The 22,254-nt window shown below is 46.1% G+C and overlaps 1 protein-coding gene across 1 annotated transcript in view; it reads right to left on the reverse strand.

Annotated features, from left to right (window-relative positions):
* Positions 1-22,254, reverse strand: part of LOC133345638 (janus kinase and microtubule-interacting protein 3-like) — a 245,526-nt gene that overhangs the window by 112,544 nt on the left and 110,728 nt on the right. Inside the window, 4 exon segments of the mRNA XM_061556581.1 lie at positions 95-157; positions 159-221; positions 3,938-3,958; positions 13,591-13,710. Coding sequence (XP_061412565.1) covers positions 95-157; positions 159-221; positions 3,938-3,958; positions 13,591-13,710 — 267 coding nt within the window.

A 22,254-nucleotide genomic window follows, 5' to 3' on the forward strand; every position in this document is an offset into this window, starting at 1 on the left:
TTTGTGCTCTGAGCACCGCTGCCGACTCGGCGTGCCAAATTTTTTCCTTCGGTCGGCTTTTCAGCTGTGAGGGCCTCTGTTCGGTTGCGGTTACCATCTCGGAGTTCTCCCTCGTGAGAAGCTTCAGCTTGTCCTCCAGGCGCTGCAGGCCTGCAGTTGAGCTCGTCGTTCTTGCGCGAGAGGCGTTTGTTCTTTTCCATGAGGGGCCGGCACTGGCTCTCCTGCCTCCCGAAAGCGTTTCAGCTGCTCGCGGCAAAAACAAGCACACGCACGCAAGAACACAACGCTATTTCGTAGTTCTCATATTTCGCCTATTATTACCTTTTATACTGTGTTTTAATTGTGTTTGTCATATGGTAAAATGATGACGCCATTATATAACTCCGTCGGGCGACAGGACGTCATGTTAGGGAATGACCGTTGAAATAGAGTACAGTGAACTACTTCTGAGTCACTTAAAAAAGAATAGACCTCTCTTACCCGGCACTGGCTGGTGTTCCTTCATTCTCTGTAAGAATGGTTTGCCACATAACAGTAATCTTATAAAATGTATAAAATGTAGCTCTCAGAGGTGGTGTAGGCCTCATTAAGTTAGAATCCAAACACAAGACATGTTGTTCTTTTGTACCTACATTCGTGACTGTTTGCAGACCATTAACTTGCTAAACTTGAAAATCCTCCAAACTCAGGATCTCCACAGTGTTGGCTCAGTGCACCGACACAGGCAGTAGCTGTTGGGCCCCTCGGCTACCTCTGTGCGTTCTTATGGCAGCTGCATAACAATCGCCATTGGCTCACTTTGCTATCCTTGGGAAGTGGTCACGTCAGAATCAGTATTTGTACTGGAGGAATCCGATGACCTACAAAGCTCTTTGTTCACAGATGTCCAGTAGGGGCGGGTAAGAACGTTACAACAACAAACGGTACGAAAACATGAGAGTCATGTAAAGTACAGGAAAGGTAAACAAACCACCCAAACACATAATTTAAATGCGTAAGTCATGGTGTACCACCACAAATCAAATCCAGTATTCAGTTTTAAAAATGATCTGCAATGAGAATTATGGCAAATTGACTTCACATATGTAAATACAATTCTCTAATTACTTTTTTAAAAAATTATTATATATAATTCTTTCAGTTAGTATTAAATACGATTAGCAACATATTGGTGAATTGTGAAGAGTCGAAATACTTGGAGATATCTTTAAAATATATCAAAGATTTTTGTAATGACAATAAAAATAATGGATATCAAAAGTAATTAACTAGTGGAGCAGATTCAATATCACAGCGGGGAAAACATATTTGGGAAATATTTTGACAAAAGATGCCAAGATGGTCGAAAAACATTAGAACTAAAATTACCGTGTATGTATATTGAACTTCTTTCGCACCGTATGTACACAATCGTGCTAATCAGAGGTGCGGAGCGGAGGCACGACTAACTAAACAAAGAATGAACATTTAACGAATGTCACCATGAGGGGGTGACGTTCATTAAAAACAAGGCGCTGCTGATAAGACGGTTGAGAAGGGAAATAAATTGGGACATGGGAAGACCTGAGCATAGAGCAGCGACGTTGTATTCAGTAGAGACGTGGACACTCGAGGAATAAAAAGGACGTAAAAAAAAAACCTGTAACGTTCCGAGACGTGGTTTGTGGCGTCAAAGTGGAGAGAAATCATGTGGAGCGAAATAAAGAAGGAAGGCGCTACGGGAAAGGACGAGGGATAGGGCATGACGACCAGGAGTCTGATTGGAGCAATTCAAAGTGGACAAAAACAACTCATTCTGGTTTGAACATTTTTACTGGTAGAAACCTCCTGGTTACATCAGCCCACAAGGGATTATTGCGTCCGTCCGTCGTGCATCAAAAAATGGGAGGGGTGGGGCTGGGTGGAGAGGGGAGGGTGGGGCTGGGTGGGGCTGGGTGGGGCTGGGTGGGGGTGGGAGGGGTGGGGCTGGGTGGGGAGGGGCTGGTCACCCCGTGGTGCCCTTATACAACTCAACGTTTAACCTACTCACGCCGGCTTGTGCCCGCCCTCACAATCGGCCATATTTGCGGAATACACCACGCCGTCGTTGACCCTGGCCATTGACCGAGCAACCCAACGTTCCTACCAGCTGACTCCGCAGGAATGTGTTATAAGCCTGTGAAGGTTTGCTGAAGGAAGCTCTAGAGCAGTGGTTCTTAACCTTTTTACTGCAGCCTTGCACTCCTTTGGTTCTAAAGCGTTAATAAAGATATGTTAATAGATACATGGGTTTTATGAAACGAAATAAGTTGTACTTTGTGCCCGTGCTTAATATGTGTTTTCAATTATTTACCTTCTAAAAAAATCTGCCATGTCTCGCACCCCCAGAAAGGGCATCTCGCACCCCAGGTTAAGAACCACTGCTCTAGAGGGAATGATATTCAGAAAAATGCCAAGAAGTAGCAAGTGCTGGACCATCTGGAGGAATATACAACGAAATTAAGGAGAGCACAGATCGTATATGATGGAGGAAACGTGAGCTCAGAAGAGCTAAGGAGACAAAACACGAGCAAAAATAGGTTGCACCAACAGAGGGCATCAGCTATCCGTGTCCCTGATGATGGTCTATCTGGGGGGGTTGACTGCAGGGGTAAAACCGGGCTTGCATCACTTTCGGATGAACGCGGCCCTTGTGTTCACACCCGCAGAAGAATGACGAAAAAAATCAAGCAAGCAACAATCTGGTCACGAGATCATCGCCATGGCACCGACTCGCACATTGCATGCGGCAACGCCGATTAAAGTGGCCCGACTTGTAGCCAGCACGCGGCAGTGTTGCCGATGTTTAACCGTCAACGGAAAACAAAAAAGACGATTTCACATTGCTGTCTGCGGATAGGCTCGGCGCAAAACAAGCACGGATTCTGGATTTGCGCTCCAGCACACCGGTGTGCTGTACATGTAACGAATTGGCACGTTTTGTTCACGTGGCATTATTTACTAATGGGCTGTATCGGGTGGTGGCGGGTTTGCATGCATAGGCCTTTGTGTCTCGAGAGACAATTCTTTTGCGCCTTACGAGGATCAGCTGTAAGTTTTGCAGCGCCTAGAATGACTTAGTAGGCCAATCCGTGAGTGACAATCCTTGCCACAACAATTGCAAGTGAATGCGGTGGCAGCTCCAGAGGTGTTTGTTGCTTTTTCTTTACGTCGCTTCCCTCTTGGTCTGCCAAGCAATGTGTCTTTTCTCCTCGCCTCTCCTGAGGATTGTTTTCACAGCCTGCTGCCAGCTGAGTCCTAGTCACTTGGGTTGATGTCGCAGCTCTTCATGTCCCGTTTACAGACATATTTGAAGCGCATGACTGGGCGACCAATGACCCGTGTGCCTGATGCCAGCTCGCCGTACAAAACATTCTTGGGTATTCTGCCATCCTGCATGCGGCGCACGTGTCCAAGCCATCTCAGGTGCCGATGACTGAGTAGAGTGTACATGCTGGGAATGTTGGCCAAGTTGAGGACTGAGGTGTTGGGAATGCGACCTTGTCATCTGATACCGAGGATATGCCTGAGACTATCGGAGGTGGAATGTGTTTAGTTGATGTTCTTGATGGGCGTAATGTTGTCCAGGACTCAGACCCATAGAGGAGGGTGCTAAGGGTTTAACGACACAACATTTATATTTACGCGATCTAACCCCAAAAAAAACTGTATTATGGATGATTCTTTACATTTTGGAGGACATAAGCTTCGAGAATGTTAAATCCCTTACAAAAGATCATTACTATTGGCGGTACAGTGTTGAGCCAAGAGTGCAATTTTCCCATTGCTGTTTGAAAGGTCTGACCCCTTCGGAGGATTGCCTACCCATGACCTCCAACCAGATGTTGGAACAATGCTCATGCTTCAAACTGACACGGGAGTTCCTATGAGGAGGGCGACATTACACAAGCACGCGTGCGGCCTGACGCACGGCAGTAAGCTGTACACACACTGGCGATAAAAGTCGCGAACGCTCCGATCGATAGAACAATTCCACACATCGTTACGCGCTTACGGGGGACATTGTAAGTACGTACGTTGAACTTCTTTCACACCGTACGTAGCCAACCGTGCTAATCGGAGGTGCGGGGGAAGGACAATAAACTAAACACTAAAAGCAGTTCTAAAGAAATGCGTTTTAAATCTAGATTTAAAAGGGCATAGCTCCAGTGGATTCCTAATATCGGAAGGAAGAGCGTCCCACACGGCTGCCAGAAGCGTATCCGAGAGCGCGCATTGCAGTGACCGTCTTTGTTCGATGGCAAGCCAAAAGCCGCTGCTTCGAGGATGACCGGAGTTCGCGCTGATGGTTTATGTTCCTGGGCGCGATCAGCAAGAACTTCCACAGAGCTTGACGCTACGATTTAAACCACAATGTGTGCACGAACAGTCCGTTGAGACAGAAGAGGAGCGCCGACACTTCATATGGCCCTTTCTCGGCCTCTTTCGGGTGCAAGCGAGGTTCGACCCCTCTCGACCCTCTCACAAGCTCGCAACCCCTTCACACGCCGCGCGTTGTTGTAGCCCGTGCTGTTCTCTTCGCCGTGGCAATCAACCCTCTCACGAGGCACTCTTCCAATGGGCAGGGCGGCGGGGGGTGATATCATCTCAATACTACCAGTCCCTCATACACAGCCAGTTATCGGCTCCACGGTTCAAGGATGCAATCAGAGCGTGCGCGGTTCAAAGTGGGGATGCGTGGAATCGCACGCGACCGAGTCGCATCTCACATCGATTCAACGTCCTTTCAAAAATGGGCATCTTCCCCCTATTCAAACGAAGGTGTCAGAAGAATTGTGGAGGACGGCGTGGATGTGACGAGGCCACGTGTATCAAAATACGTCGCTGCTGCAGCCCATCGTCAGCTGCGTCCGTGTTTCTCTCACTTTCATTCGGATGACATACGCGTGCGTCACCAGGCCATGCGGGAGGGCGCGTGGCACAGACTGGCGTAAGCTATCAGAGAGTGGGGTCGTGTTGCCACGGTTCTCTGCAGGGGAGTGCAATGTCTTTAAAAACAGCGGCGCTATGCCTCTTTAAATACAATTAACGCCGAGCCGCTTGCGCGTTCCAAGATTCAGCGGTGTACGGGACACCCACAGCGCAAATTGCAGACGTCTCGGAACGAGAAAGGGTTAATCTCCACTTTTGTTACCTCGTAATTTTGACAATCGAATAAATCAGCCCGTGGGCCATGAAGGCCACGTGACATTTCCCCGATCCTGTTCTATCACCGTGCAGCGTCACACTCCTAGAATGTTTCAGTATGAAGACAAATATCCCTCATATAGCCTTCCACAGACTGTTGGGGCAAGGGCTGTTCAGCTAGCACCTATAAAGGCTGGCAAGGTACACAAGGCGGTGGGTGGCCACCACCGCGCCTGACTGCCTTTGTCTGCCTAGTGGCGCACCAGGTACTGTCCTCATTTGAGGTTTAGCCGACCTAGGTGAGGCCCAGGACTTGTTCAGATAAACGTCACTGGTGTTGACTATGACAGAAAATCGTACTCAGGTTACCGGGTTCGTAGCGCAGCACGCTAACCACTGCGCCACCGCTCCCCCACCATTGTATACGCGCTCGCACACGGACAGACCCTGAGGGGCCCTTGGAATACATTTTAAGATTATGTACATTAAAGACAGGCACTTGAAAGTCTGCCTGGGCTCCATGGTGCCCTTACAGCTCAGCACTGGGCTCTCATTATTTAAGGCTGAGATGACCTGAAGTGCACCCCTTACTGCTGTGCACTGTGGGCAATTAATTGTCAATTAATTTTTTCCCAGGAAACTGAGTGTGAATTTAGGACAATAGTATTGCAGTCTGGAAAAGATAATCCTGCACATGAGCACACGACGGCGCATTAGGGCGGTGGTGTGGGCAGAAACACGCCCGGCCGCCTTTGTCTCCCCTAGTAGCGATGTTTACACTCCACACCAGGTACTCATTTGACGCCGAGTTGACCTAGGGGAGGCCCAGGACAGGTTCAGACATTCGTCACTGGTGTGGGCCATGAGCGGGAGTCGAACACGGTCAATTGGGGTGGCAACCCAGTGCGATAACAACGACACCACCGCTGCATTCATTTGGCAATAACATGTACCAACGCACAGAAATACAAAGATCCTTTGTTAACTATCTAGGCCTTTGCTATGATTGATCACCTACTAAGGTTGCCATAGCAAATGAGGAGCGGAGTGGGGTGTCAGCACCCCGGTGCTGCTGTTGATGACATCCTCACAGGCTGAGTCTGCTGCTACTTTTATTTTGCCAGGTAACACCCGCAAATGAAAGCTCGACGAAGAGGCTTATCACGTGGACATTTATAGCAGCCAAATACTGTACTGAGTGTACTCTAAACGCGTGTTGATTCTAAATATGGATGGAAAATTTGGAGGACGCGCAGACATATCCATGCGACCACGAGAAGTGGAGACACGGCAAACTCCTAATATACAAGCCTCGGGGTTGGGATCGAACCCACGACCTCCTGTGTACCAGGCGAGGTAGTTAACATCTCTCAAGCAGGTGCCAAATAACAACATGTTTCTTGTATTGTGTAAGGGTTGTGTACCTACACTTTACCCTAGCACACACACACAGATGGGCTGCAGATTGACTAACCATGGTGTACCACACACACCGCTGGGTGGAGAGAGGCAGGGGGAGTTTAAGAAACTTGCTCCCATTGTTTCGACAGCTGCCATCAGAGTTTCAGGTCCAGTGTACAAGGACTGCATTAACTACGGAAACTAAGACGCGCAAGAAATATCGTGCTCAGGGTGTGCGCAATATTTACGTTTATATATTTCACTCATTGCTGGTTATGTGACCCTTTCAAGAAATCGGTTTCTTAAAACAATAACTAAAAGACAAAAATTCCCCCGTATAGCCTTAACAGACTGTTTGGGGCAGGCGCTGTTCGTGATCACCTATGAAGAGCGGCACAGGGTGAGTGGACAGCACCACGACCGGCCGCCTTTGTCTCCCTAGCGGCGACATTTACACATCGCACCTGATACTCATTTGAGGCTGAGTCGACGTAGGGGAGGCCCGTGACCAGTTAAGATAATCGTCACTGATGTTGGCCGTGATCGGGAATTGAACTCGAGTCGCCGGGTTCGTAAGCGCAGCACGCTAACCACTACCACCACCGCTCCTTAGAACAAGTGCACGCGCACACATGCACATTGCACACACACGCGCTTCCACAGACATGCTTGCACACACACGGACTTGCACACACAAAGATAAAGATCCCCCGTATAGCCTTGACAGACTGTAGGGGCAAGTGCTGTTAGCGAGGGTTCATAGTGCAGCACGCTAACCACTACACTACCGCTCCCCATTGCACACACACACGCGTTTACCCACACACGCGCGCTTACACAGACGCTTGTACACACACACACACGTGCGCGCGTGCTCTGTGGTTTACATCAACGAGCGCGGCAATGTTCTCGTATCAGTATGCAAACGCCGTCATTGTCATCGATTGAACATTAAGCCTCATACAGCGCGATCCTATCGCAGGAGGAGACATCGCAGTTTGATTTGTAGCGTCTCGCGCTCATTTCCTGCGGAATTCAATGTCACCAGGGCATTATTAGCTTTGCGGGCGGGCGGCAGTCCTAGCCAGTGCACGCGTTCCATGATGGCAATCAGCATTGCAGTATTATAGACATTCACAGGATACGGCCAGTGTACATATTCTACAGCTACGAAGCAAGCATTTCTGAATGTATTACTTGTCTAAACAGTATTTAAGCTGAACCAGCGCAGTAAATCTCATCGTCCACCCTCGATAGCCGAGTCACCCCATGTCTGAGTAGGCCATTGCTCACCTCCATTGGAGGGCCAAAATCAGTCTGGCGAATTCCACATTCCTATGGTAGGGCCAGTATACCTTTATAGCAACCATTGTTGACTTCTTAGAAAGTTATACCGTATTTCCCAGTAAACGGGAAATGTTGGCCCAAATTTTCCACGTTTACTGGGTTACTAACCATAAAAAAAAATTACGGTCAGAGTTGAATCCCATTCTAAGGTGCCACCCAGCCACACAAATCAGCAGAGTAAACTCACGACCATGCTAAAGTTATCTCAGCTCAGAGGGCCACACAGAGGAAACAGAAAAATGCAACACAAACCGCAAAGCGGTATTTGAACTTCCAGCCTGATGATTGTAAGTCAAAGAATCCACCACCGTGCCACTCAGCCATACGTAGTGTTCTAAATAATGGTTTATTTGTTAAAAAAAAATCTGTATGTTTATTCAGGAAAAAAAAGATAAAATCTCAAGACTTGTTCAGGAAGGTTCTAATGAACAGATTTCATTTATTTAAAGTCTAGAAACTTGGGTGGCAAAAAGGCACACAATTGAGTAGTTTATTCCTAAAAACTCTACAGTGTAAAGTCAAAAATCAACGGCTGCACTGCCTCCTGAAGACACCTCGTTCCCCACAGCTAAGCTGTGTCAATGACGCTCCATCTTTGTGTTATGCATCAACTCTTCCTTTAGTGCACTAAAGTGGAGAAATGCTCCACCAAACCTAATCTTACGTCATCAATGAGCAGTACATGAGTTGTTAATGTAATGGGCTATCACCATCATCATCACAATTGTCACCCTCTTCGATTGCCACTGGCAACAGGTGAGTGAAGGCCTCTGCATGCCAGCACCATCCCTCACGATCCTGCAATTCCATAATACATCTCACTCCTGCACATGTCATCATCATCACGTTGTCCATCTCCTAGGATAATGACCTCCCTTGCGTTTGGAGTCGGTGATCCTTCGGCATTTTATGAATGGTTATTACTGGTAGGAACCACCTGGTTCCACCAGCCCACAGGGGATTATTGTGTCCGTCCGTCCGTCGTGCATCCAAAAATGGGAGGGGTGGGGCTGGGTGGAGAGAGGAGGGTGGGGAGGGGCTGGTGGGGAGGGTGGGGAGGGGCTGGTCACCCCGTGGTGCCCTTATAAAACTCAACGTTTAACCTACTCACGCCGGCTTGTGCCCGTCCTCACAGTCGGCCATATTTGCGGAATACACCACGCCATCGTTGACCCTGGCCATTGACCGAGCAGCCCAACGTTCCTACCAGCTCCCTCCGCAGGAATGTGTTTAGTCGGGTTCCTGTGAGTTTGCTCGTGACTTATAAGACCTTGGCGAATGCCAGCACATGTACTGATCTCATGGCTCCACATCCAAGGTGGTTGTCCTCTTTGCCATGTTCTCTCCTATAGTTCAACCCTTCTGGCAATATCTCTTGCCCAAGCCCACTTACTTTAATGGCCAATATAATGTTCATGACTTGTGTTTGTTTCCTGATTGTTGATTGGGTCGTTGAGCCAGGCTGGGTCGAGATTTGGCAAGGACATGGCCCCATGTTTCACCCAGGCAACCGGAGACCACAGACTATTGATATGTCTTGACTTGGCACTTTAACAACAAACAAACTGCATATATTTAAACACACACTTTAAAAAAAAGTCTAACAGATATATAATTAAGAATGAGGATTGAAATAACGTTATTGGAAACGTTAAATTGTATCCATAATTATCATACTCTCTGAGACACTATTCCAATATCGAACCATGTGTTCCTCTTTCTCTCCTAAGCCGGCATCTATCCATGCTTCTTTGCACCCTTTGCAGCTTTTGTTCTATTTTTCTTTGTCTGTTTCCGTGTTCATGATGTAGACGCCACAGAGGGTAAAGTTCGTAATTTCCTCTCAGACACATGACTATGTTGCTTTTCATTATCAAAGGCAGTTTTTCAAAAGCCCCCATCGTACATTATTCCCTAATTACAGAAGTCCATTGGTTCATCACGGGCGATAACCCGATATAAATTTAGACATTATTATAGTACAAAATATGTTCTAGAAAATGAAACATTTAGAGGCAGGCATATCTTGAATAAACATGTTTCTCTAGGCGGCAAAGAGTGTCTATACTAATGTAATCATATTTTCCTCGAAAAATGAAGATGTCTATACCAGCATTTAATTAGATCAGGAATTCAGTGTAAATGTTCTTGGGCGCGGGCAGTATGAGATTGTTTTATCCAGGTGGGATTTTATCGCAAATCAATGGCACGCATCAGTATTCTGAGCTGTACGTTTGGAGATACAATGTCCCTCATTATCGCACAACACATCTGGGAAAACGAGTGCAAGCATGGATATTAAGTGATGGCAATTTCAATCGACAGATATTAAAATAATAGCGACCAGACCGAAGCCAAGTTTTGTGCTGTCACTTGTTGTGGGTCGATTCATTGGCTATTTTTCATTCAATATATTGGTGCATCACATTGACTCGAGCCCGTGAATTGTATCCAAAGTAACGCTAATGTCAAAGAGTAAATTGGGTTTCCATTAAAACGTTCATTACAACTGTTGTGCATGGTTAGTCAATTTAACACGTAGGCTTTCGCGGCCAATAGTGTTCATAATAATGTTTTGTGAGTTAAATCGCGCAAATATGTGTCATTAACCCTCCACCACCCGACACAGCCAGTTAGTAAGATTGTCACGTGAACAAAACGTACCAATTAGTGACTACTTCAGCACAAGGATGCGATGGAGAGTAAACCCACAACATTTACAATTTGAGTACAACGTTTCGCTGGTGATTACAAACAGGTTCATCAGGCGATTTGCTAGAATTCTGGTTGGAATCACCAGCGAAACGTCGTACTCAAATTGTAAATGTTGTGGGTTTACTCTCCATCACGCCCATGTGCTACAGTAGTAGTGAATTGGCACATTTTTTTCACGTGACAAACCTCACCAATTGGCTGTGTCAGGCGGTAATGGGTTAACGACACATTCATATTTACACAATCTAACCCAAAAACCTTCATTATGAATGTTATACAGTGGGTTTTTGTGACATAGCACATATTTTAATCCTTAATTATCTCAATCCCTAAATTCACTGAAATTGACACGATTTCTTGCGACAGCTAATGTTGTTTTTGCTTTCCATGGTCCTAATTTAATTCAGCGAGCAGCGATTCACGAATCACAAACAATAACCTGCTGCTCCCTGATTGAGCTGATTTATTAATTGTTTCAGCCATCAAGTCAGTCTACTACAGGAAATGTCACCAGGGCTCAAGGACATCAGCCAAACTGAATACATCTAATCCGAAGTCATTAGTGAAAGCTCTGCCTGCCGAGGGGATGCATCGTCAGATCATGCCACGGAATAAAAAAAATAATTAAAATATATTGACTTGGCGATTAGTGACAACCAATCAGGAGAGCCCGGTGTAATCCCATCTAACCCTGCTTCATATGCAGCGGTGCTAATTTACGCACCGCGTCTTCACGAAAGATCATATTCATCTCCCGATGTGCAATGCAGAGCAAGTCAATGTATTTACGCGTGAAGATGTGATACCTTGAACCCAATTTTCACGAGCTTTACGATATTAAAAAGTTGAACAGACTCCCGATTGAGATGACAAAGCATCAAGCGTCAACGTAGATAACTGTTAACATGTTTACGTTTAAGACATTGTCAATAATTAACTTTTTTTTTGTTTAAGCATTTATAATTTATGGCATGTAAGCACTTTGCTGCCGCTGTTGTCTTGCAGGGCTCAAGTCGCGCTTGTAAAAGGGCTGTGTAGCTAAAAGGGCTTCTCCAGGGAAATAGACTTCTGATTCTGAATGCAAACGACCTCGTTAATGTATCCCCTTGCATTTCGAGCCTCTCACCACCGCTCTGCATTGCTCAGAGCTGACAAGTGACAACAGAGCGTATTCTTCCCAAAAAATGCTAAACTTTTCTGCAAAAAAAAATGTTGAACAGTGAACGCTAACACTCAATTAGGGTGGAAATAGTACATATGCATTAGGATTTACATAGCGTCGAAATACAACTACGTCTCAAAACCAGGCGAACTGTCTAAACATTAAAATATTCATCATGATCAGCCCACCTAATATTTTTTTAAACTTAGGTACAGCTCAGTACATCAACAGTCTCCCAAGTCGTAAGTTGAAACCGTGAGCTCACATTTATTTGAGATTTACGTTACGAATCCTTCTAAGGTCAGTCAAATGAGCACCTGCCATAGAAATATGGAATTTCCACCATTGTCTCACAACTCCCAACACAGATGTATGTATGTTGAACTTCTTTCGCACCAGAGACAACCACGTGAATCGGAGGTGCGTAGGAAGAACCATAAAAACAGAGATGGCAATCACCAAGATGCACGGAACAGAGCATCGTGTGACCGACGATTTAAAAGACGGCTTCATTCACAGTGACGTGAAGCCAATGACGTAAGGGAACTTCATCACATGGGTTTCAATAATTACCAACGCAGCAGCACTGTCATCAATCATCAGCAAGGCTCAATTTCTCACACGGTATGTTCCGTAACGTTGCTATAGGCTCGCTTGGTGCAGGGGATCATCGGCGTAAGGCACTACCACGAGAGTAGGCGTGCCTGTCAATAATAACAACCCGATCTGTGGTCGTGTGGATCTCTGTCCGGGCCCTCCGGGTTTGTCCCCTCCACATTTAGAATCAACGCGCTTTTTAGAGTATTTGGCTGCTATACATTTCCACGCGATAAGCCACTTCGTCGAGCGAACGTGTGTGGCCAGGTCGCTTCTGAAAAAATACCTATATAGGTCAGTGGGCCTTGCCTGGTAAAAGAAAATTGATATTCGTAGTTATATTGTTGTACCCGATATTGCTATGGTACAGATGTTACGTCAACGTTTCATGCGTTTAGGGGCCGTCCATAAATGACGTCACGCGATTTTTGACGATTTTTGACCCCCCCTCGTCACACGGCGTCACCAAAAGTCAGACCCCCCCCCCCTCGTCACACGGCGTCACCAAAAGTCAGACCCCCCCCCTCAAATATGACGTCACAAAGCTCTGCCCCCCCCCCCCCCAAATAAAACATGCTTCAAATAGCTTTAAACTATTGTCATTGTAGTGCGTATTTAATGTGGCGCTGCACTCTGATGTTGTAGGAGAAACATTTATTAAAAAGTCTATTTAATTAAGTAGAACGTGTTGTCTATATTTATTTAAAGTTGCGCATTCATTGTGATGTGACGTCACATTTCTCAACCCCCCCACCCTCCTCGTCACACATCGTCACAAATGTCTGACCCCCCCCCCTCCCCCTAGGTGCGTGACGTCATACTAGTAGTAAACTCCTGGTTACACCAGCCTACAGGGGATTATTGTGTCCGTCCGTCCGTCGTGCATCCAAAAATGGGACGGGTGAGGCTGGGTGGAGAGGGGAGGGTGGGGAGGGGCTGGGTGGGGAGAGGAGGGTGGGGCTGGGTGGGGGTGGGAGGGGTGGGGCTGGGTGGGGAGGGGCTGGTCACCCCGTGGTGCCCTTATAAAACTCAACGTTTAACCTACTCACGCCGGCTTGTGCCCGCCCTCACACCACGCCGCCGTTGACCCTGGCCATTGACCGAGCAACCAAACGTTCCTACCAGCTCCCTCCGCAGGAATGTGTTTTATGGACGGCCCTCTTTGTGAGTGTGGTGCCGCGTGCGTGGAAGCGCCTCCTCACCAATTCGTTGCGTTCGTCCGAGAGCAGCGTGTTCCGATCCTCCAGCTTGCGCACGACGGAGCCCAGCTCGGCGATTTTCATCCGGAACCTCCGGGCGTCCCTCTCGTCCAACTGATGCTCCTGGAACAAAACCCAACTGCCGATATCCGTCTCGCAGAAGCAGGGAATTTGTGGGGGGCGGGTGGGTGGGGGGGGGGGACTTGACGGGGGGCCGCGTGACCAGAGAGGCTCAAACGAGAAACTCGACTGGGCGCAAACCTTGCTAGGAGCGCCGATTTTAGAAGACCCATTGAACGCCGTCAGGGGAAAGTTAGAATCTTTAGATCGCAAGAGGAGGAATCCGATGAGCTATAAAGCTATTTTTTGTTACCCACAGATGTCCAGCGAGTTACAACAAGCAAACAATAGCAAAAGAAACGATAGGAGTGCAAAAATAAAGAAAATGGTAAGCTAAGTAATTCAATATGAATAAATGATAAATGCCAACATTTTTAAATAAGTCCGATTATATCAAGATTGGGCAAGGCAACACAAACAACAAACAACACAGTCCAGACCACACCGGGATAACACCACACAGAAGCAGTAATCCCTCATTACAATGGCACGTCAACTTTGAACAATCGGCACACAAGTAATGGTCAAAGTTTTCAATCACACTTGCAAATGTGACTGTATCCAGCACACATTTGTATATGGATGCCAAATACCTTGAAAGGAATAAAACGGCCATTTAAAAAAATTATTAGTCATTTGAAACGTAAAAAGAAACAAAAATATTCATAAAAATGCAATGTAACTCATATTGTGAAACCAATTAAGTGCACAGTACGCTTAGGTATACATTTATAAGTGCGGTCGTATTGAGTGGTGGATAAAATGTTGCGAGCGTGAGGCCTGAAATGGACACCAACCTAACAACGGCAACTTTCCACGCGCATACGTAGCCGGTGGGGGTCGCTATTGAAAACAAAGCTGAATGCCAGGTTCCTGAGAGTGTGTGAACAAGTATACAACTTATATATCCCATTCCCAAAAAAATGTAAACCACCCATTGAACACAGACACACGCGGTGCGCCATGGCCTCGTGGTAGCGCATTCGCCGCTCGGTGCACAGGTTCACGGTTCGAATCCGGTGGCTGCCCTGATTAATACTGCTTGTTTAATAACCACACTAATAAATCTTGCTATGCATCGTCTGCTTCGCAATGGACTTACAAAAAAATCACCGGACAGTAGGCCACATTGTGCCGGCATCAGGGTTCAAATTTAACTACAAATTTCTCAATAGCAACATTGCCCTGCTATTTGCAGGTTATAATTAGTATATATTTGGTATTCCCACCACTGTGTTTTCACATATTATTATTGTAATATTATGTCCACCTGTATGCATACCTTATTGTTAAATATACGTTTAGTATACAGAGACGATGATATATATATACACACACACATGATACATAGGTACTTCTGCAATGCACATGTACAAATGGGGTGGAAGAAGTGAATTGGTGAATTAAACAGGAGTCATTGCTGTGCCGGAGGGCAGGGTCTGCGTCGAGATCATCGCAAGGTCCTACGGATCCCTCCATTACGTCTGGAATGTTCACCACTGGCTCAGGACAGCATTGGTGAGCTTTGTCCACTTCCCACAAGTGTGGGAGTGGAAGCGTGGGAGGACACTGACTTGACCTTTCGGCTGTTTAAGTTCATGCTTTTAAGTTTGTTTCGTGACGTGGATATTCACCATCTCCAACAGTGAGAGTCACCTTTGTAATTTGTGTAATTTCGATGACCCCCTTTTTGGAGTCCTAAACAAATACGATTTCTAATGAACCCTCTGACTCTCTCCTCACCAGGTGCTTGAACGTTTGAGAACGCAGTGCTTCCATATCTTAGGAGACTGCTGTAAGATTTAACAATTGGCCTGGGACAAGTGGGAGACACAAAGAGGGCTCACAAATAAATGTTTTTTTTTTCTCTGTCACTTCGGATTATTTTGGTGGCCGATTAATATAATTGGATCGCCCTGTGTATGGCTTTACACCACGACTTGTGATATAAATTCCCCCAAAAATATATTTATATATTTTATTATATAACCTCGAGCTCAAACCTCAAGCCCACAGGCAAGACCTTGACCCCCTGAGTGTACAGGGAACCAAGTTCAAACAATTCACGTGGATTATAAAAAGGGGCCTCTGCTTTACTACCTCCTATTTAATGCACTCAACTGACAAGCCCAACTACACACAGGAACATAACGACAATTCGCATTATTTCATTGGTTTGTACAAAAACAACTAATTAAAATGATAGTGAAACAAAGCACAAAAAAACATAACACATTAGCACGGTTGTTCAAAGGACGCTGAAGCGCACCGAGTTGTATAAAAAAACGATTTACCTATGAAGGTAAACGTAACGGAGACGTTTTAAAATAATTTTGACTAGCAGGTCCAAGTATTTACGAGCTTGCAACGGATTTGAGTTCAAATTGTATCCCTCCGAGTGACGACGCGAGGTGCAGGGGAGGCTCCCAGGCTCGATCCGCTTGCAAATTAAAAGCCACGAGTGGTGTTCCATGCAGACGTCCAAACAGCAGAACGTAATCGTAACAAGGATAACAACAACAATTATAATTTATACTACGGCAGCAGTGAATCCTTGCCGCGAGTGAAGAGGCATGCACGTCCGAGCGAGTTGCAGGATGGTGAAGCCAGACAGACGCAAGATAAGTTCATTGTGCCGTGTCTACAAACGGGATGTTAAGAATGTTCATCAGCAGTGGCGGCCGGTGGGTGAATGTATAAACACCGTGCTGACGGGGGGGCACAGAAGTGTGCGGTGGGAGAGAGGGGAGCGGGGGAAGGAGGATGGAGGGAGGTGGGTAAATCAACAAGGTGGTCCAGATGTCTTGTGATCCACATTTAATGCTCTAAAACGTAATATTTTTTAAAAGTAAGGTTTATTTAAAGCGGAAATGAATATGCGAAGGAGAAAAATAATTGGGAGTCACAAGACACCTGGACCACCCTCTAGTTCATCATGGTTATCTTCTTCTGAAGAAGTACCTCTAGCAGAGCCATCCCAGGGTACGGCAAATCGGGACGACTGCCCCGGACCCCGCACGTTGGGGGGGGGGGGCTGCACTTTGGTGTCAGATGCAATACTTCCGGTTTAGTGTAAAGGCGTTCTGGGGGGGATTTGTCCCTGGTCCTGCACCCCCCACCCCCCCGATGGCCGATGGACGGCCCTTTCGGCTAGCTGCGCGTGACAGGCTAAACTTGAATATCGCGGTGTCGTGCGCCACGCGACAGCCCTGGTGGTGGTGACCGAGTTGCTACGCTCGAGGTTTCTCCCTGTGATGCGTCGCGTCGGGGCGAGAGCTACTTGGCGATGCGTTCCACCGTTTGGTTACCGTCTCCACGCTCACAATCGTTTCGAGGGTTCGTTTTCCTCTTTTTTTCGTGTCTCACGGCTGTGGCATGGCCCTATCATCATCACGATCCATGGACAGACAGTCCCGTCGGTGTCCACTGCACATTTCGTAATTTGTTTCTAGTTTCCTCGGTCTCGTGCCAATATGCTCAAGTCGTGGCCACATCTTTCTGGCACAAATCTCTTTTTGCCGCCAGTCAAGCCATTTCTCTGCGAGGTCTTTCCTCTCCCTCCTTGCCCCACCGGCCCATAATCACGAGCGGCCGCTGTTCATGAGCGTATTCAGAGTTTCAGCTAAAAGCCCCCAAAAAATGTTGGATGTTGTTGTTGTTGCTGTCAATTGCCTTAGGATCGTCGAAGCGGAGAACCGCTGTCATCCGTTGTGAAACCCACCGTTGCTGGCAGCAGAGTATTGTGTCACTTTAAATCACAACACGAGAAGGAAAACCACAAAGTACTTCCAAAGGTGCCTCATCGATCACATCAACAACACAGCACTCCTTTGTACGATGCATGAGAGTGGGTCGAATCTTCACCGTATGATCCTGGGGTAAATCGAATTATAATTCAGCAAAACAGTAATCTGCACATTGGATATTGGTGAAAAGTGCAGGACTTAGAAATACTGTACACGTGAGGACTCCAACTGCTTCACGTGGCCACCTGGCACTCAACAATCTTTGCTGATGATCAATGAGCCACCTAAATATTACTCTCATACATTTTGTTCGAAGCACGTGACATTACTACTTTTGTGAATTGGCAGCAGTTCGGTTAATTTCAATAACGAAAAAGATGACAATTTACTCGCTCTTGTATTTCTCCACAATAAACTACAAGGCAAGTGGAGACACTAAACTAAACAATGTATTTTCTTTTACCAGGTAAGGCTCACGAAGTTAGGTAGCTCATTTTCAGAAGCGACCTGGCCACAAATGACAGGTCAACGAAGTGGCTTATCACGTGGAAACTTTTAGTAGCCAAATACTCTAAATGCATGTTTCTAAATGTGGAGGGAAAAACTGGAAGACTCCGGAGAAAAATCAACGGGGAGAACGTGCAGACTCTTGAATAATCAAGGATAAATAATGATGTAAGTCTTGCGTGGCATACTTTGTTTACCACTTATGGCTCGAGCCCAGGGGCCGCCCTGGTTATTCTCTTATTAAAAAAATATTTGCTATAGCGTGCCTTAGCACAAGACGCTCTAACTAGTTTAAAAAGCGTTAACAAAAGTCGAGTGATTTCGAGGGCATGGGCCAAGGAACGAGTGACCGTAGCAAAGGACACGTGGGGGTCACGAAAGGGCTAAAGGGGAGGGACGGGATGGAGTGGAGGGGCGAGGGGAGGGAAGCCGAAGGGAATGGGCAATGGAGAAGAGGTGAGCTTGCTGTCGGTGTATTCACCCTGCTTCACAGTGGACAGTAAAGATCATGTGACATTATTGAAAAGAGAATAGGCTAAGTGTGCAGGCCCAAATTTGACATACTTAAAAAAATATTCGCAAACTACTTAATTGGGTAAAATGGCAGCTGTACTTGTCTGTGAAATATAGTAGCTTTATGACAGCCTTGAACTATGAAATAGCGTTAATGCGAAATGTACCAAATTTCTGGAATTCAAGTGGTCTGATGTGGCTGCAGTTTTGTACGAGACTCATGTATTTTTAGAAAATACAACAAGACACTTATCATCATGAATAAACATCGTCGTCCAGCATAGACACGGCACTAACATCGCGTTCACGGCACGTGGGCACAATACAGAGCAGGGAAGCATGGCACCATGGGAAACCAGGCATGCATGGAAATTGAATCGAGGATGAAACAAAGTGCAAAATGTGAAACACAACAATTAATCGAGTGTGAGAAAGAGTCGTGGGAAAAAAGATCTGCTGGTCATAGCCAAAAAGCTACGAGTAATTGTCTTCCAATTATTTGTGAGCTATAGTTTTTGATTCATGTACGTGTCATTGTATAACGTGAAAACGTATGCAGCATCACATACTGGAATCCACTGTAAGAGTCAAGTCAAATTGTCCACCCATGTTAAAATGAGCACGAGGCACTACTCAGCTCTGTTGGCGACCCAAAAAATATTGCTGAAAATTCCATATTCATATGGCAGGGATCATTTTTAATCACATGACAACCAATGTTGACTTTGCACAAACAGGCACTCGTATCATTGACCATTGAGCGATGGGCTGAGTTAGACCCTGACTAGAATTTTAACTGATAACCAACTTGATTGTAGAGTATTGTAAATCCAATGCGTATCTGTGGCCAGTACTTACTTTTACGTAACACGTAAAGATAACAAAGCCAAAGATTCCCCCATATTGTTGGGGCAAGTGCCATTCACGAGCACCTATGAAGGCGGACACGGTACACAAGGGGATGGCCAACACCATGCCCGGCCGCCTTTGTATTGCCAGTGATGACGTTTACACACCGCACCTAGGGGAGGCCCTGGACCGATTCAAACATTTGCCACTGTTATTGGTCATGAGTGGGACGGGTTCTTATTTAAATACAGGCCAGGTTCAGACACCATTGTCCAATTGTGCACATGCTGCGGAATTGCAAATGGGTTACTGGGATTTGTAACGTGCGTGGTGTGTTACAATCTCCATACAAACACATACCGTGACACACACATACGCAAATACACACTAACGCCCAATCGCTCACACTCAGAGATGCAGGCCACAAACAGCCTCACACTAACTCGACAACAACCGCCATTGGCCCCTAAGTGGCAGTGACGTCCCCACGGCGCTTGTGCCAGGCTTGGTGCCAGGCTTGGTGCACTTTAAGGCCACGTGAAATGCCGAAGGGCCAGGTGCCATGGGTTGACTGACTGAAATGACTGGCCGATGTACCACCTGATCCCCCTACTATGCCAAATTGCTGTGTTTTAGCCACGTGGCGCTCCGCTCGTTGTTGTGAGCTAACACACACACACACGCTTTTACAGGACATGTTTGGTTGTAAAAAAAACATTGCCAGGATATGTATCGTGTATCATCTTGTAATATGAATCGGTGGCATTCCATGCCTATGCCAAACTATGCCAAATGCACACAACGCTGCTAGTACAATGAAAATTCCATTTAGGAAAACTATTTGTATAGGAAAATCCAATGAGGTTTCCCCTGCCGAGGATGATATGCTATTTCCTTGCAATAGGCACTGCATTTCCGAATCGTGATGCTCGATTGTCTCATGCTCACGTTGTAATATCGAGTGATTAATGTGAATACTGCATAGAAAAGATGCTAGCTGTGGTGGTGCACCCGTTACTTTTATCCACTACCAGCCGGATTGGCATTGCACTGAATGCATCATAAGCAAGTGCAGCGATACCCTTGCGTCTTTCTGTACGCAATATGCCCGATGGTGGGTCCCAATTTGAACTCTCCTGAAAAGGTCATGTGTTGCTAAGCGAAGCTTTAACTTGCGACGGATCCTCACCCCATCTGACAACAACTGTGAATGACAAACACAGCATTGATATCGGTGTCCTATTTTCACGCTGTAAAATGTTACGACGTATTTTATGTCGACTATTAATAGATATATCTATCTGTAACATGTTAAAATGAAGGCCAAGTACGGTGGGGATAGTCGTCGTGAATGAATGCCAAATGTTGTCGCTTTTATTTAAGCTTCAGTGCAAAGAACTGTGGGAAGCCAACAGTGGGGGAACTTGTCGAGGTAACTAGACTGGCACCACCAGAGGAATGTGGAAGTTTTCACCGCTGGCTCAGGGCTGCCAACAGAGATGACCACCAAAGACAAATACCCCCCCCCCCCCCCGTATAGCCTGAACAGATTTTTGGGGCCAGTGCTGTGAGCGAACACCTATGAAATCCGGCACGGCACACGTTGGGGGGCTAACACGACGTCCGGCCGCCTTTGTCTCCCCAGTGGTGATGTTTACACACCAGGTACGCATTTGAGGCTGAGTCGACCTTGTAATTGCTCAGCTCGCTAACCGCTACACTACCGCTCCCCACCACCACACACTCATTTAAGTGCTATAAATTATTAATTGAAGGCTTAGTAATCCGATAAAGTATCACGATAAAGACGGTCGCTATATCGAGCGCTTTCAGATGCGCTTCTGCGGCCGTCTGGAATGCTGTCGCTTCCGATATTAGGAAGCCCTTGGAGCTATGCAATTTTAAATAATCTGGATTGAAAACTGGTTTCTTTAGAGCTGCTTTTTGTGTTTAGTTTGTTGTCCTTTCCCGCACCTGCGATAAGCATGGTTGGCTACGTACGGTGTGAAAGAACTTCACCATACATGCACACATACTATGAAACTCATTAATTGGCGCAATGTTTCATTGTACTCTGTCTACTGCAGCACAAAATAAATGTGGCAAATGAAGAGTTCTGAATGAAAATAAATTGCCAATTATTACGAAATTTGAATCTAACCAAAATCTCACGAGTTAATGCTGACAAAGCACACATTTTAATAGATATCTATAGTTTATGCAAAGTCTTAAACAGCCATTGTTAGTGTTTTTTTCACAATCAATTCCCCCAAATGTGCCAAGATTGCATGAACGTTTTTAGCATAATTGTACCATCATTAGTAGCCTCATGTTATCACAGATCTTCCAGAGCTGGGTGAACATTTGTGCAGTAATTCGGTAAAGGTGACCATGCTCGGCCACTGACAGCCAAACATCGAGCAAATGAGTGGAGCTTATGCAAGTAATTGGCAATTGAGCATTGTGAGCTTAACACGTAGGCCTTCGCAACAAATATTCATAATAAAGGGGTTGGTTTGGGTTAGATCGCGTAAATATGTGTCGTTAACCCACCACCACCCGACACAATTATAAACCTTACTAATTGGCTGTGTCGGGTGGTGGTGTCTTAACGACACATTTATATTTACGCAATCTAACCCCAAAAAAAACCTTTACTACAATCGTTGTGAGTTGTCATGCCAACAATGAACCCAAACCATGCCATTAGGACTCAAAAGCTAGTTTCTGTGCAATACGAATATGATTACATGTCCATGCACATCCCTGTGTTGTGAAAAAACATCTAACAATTGAAATGAATACTTAAGTGATAGATGACCCCATTATAACGGTGTTGTCCAGATAGACCAAATACCCTCCACGTGGCTCTCTTGAACTCCCTCCAATAGAGGCCCTTCTGAGAGTAGTTGCGTGAGCAAAACAATTGCAG

The sequence above is a fragment of the Lethenteron reissneri genome, chromosome 22 (genome assembly GCF_015708825.2).
Source record: "Lethenteron reissneri isolate LAM-NWPU_2019-01 chromosome 22, ASM1570882v1, whole genome shotgun sequence".
Taxonomy (NCBI): domain Eukaryota; kingdom Metazoa; phylum Chordata; class Hyperoartia; order Petromyzontiformes; family Petromyzontidae; genus Lethenteron; species Lethenteron reissneri.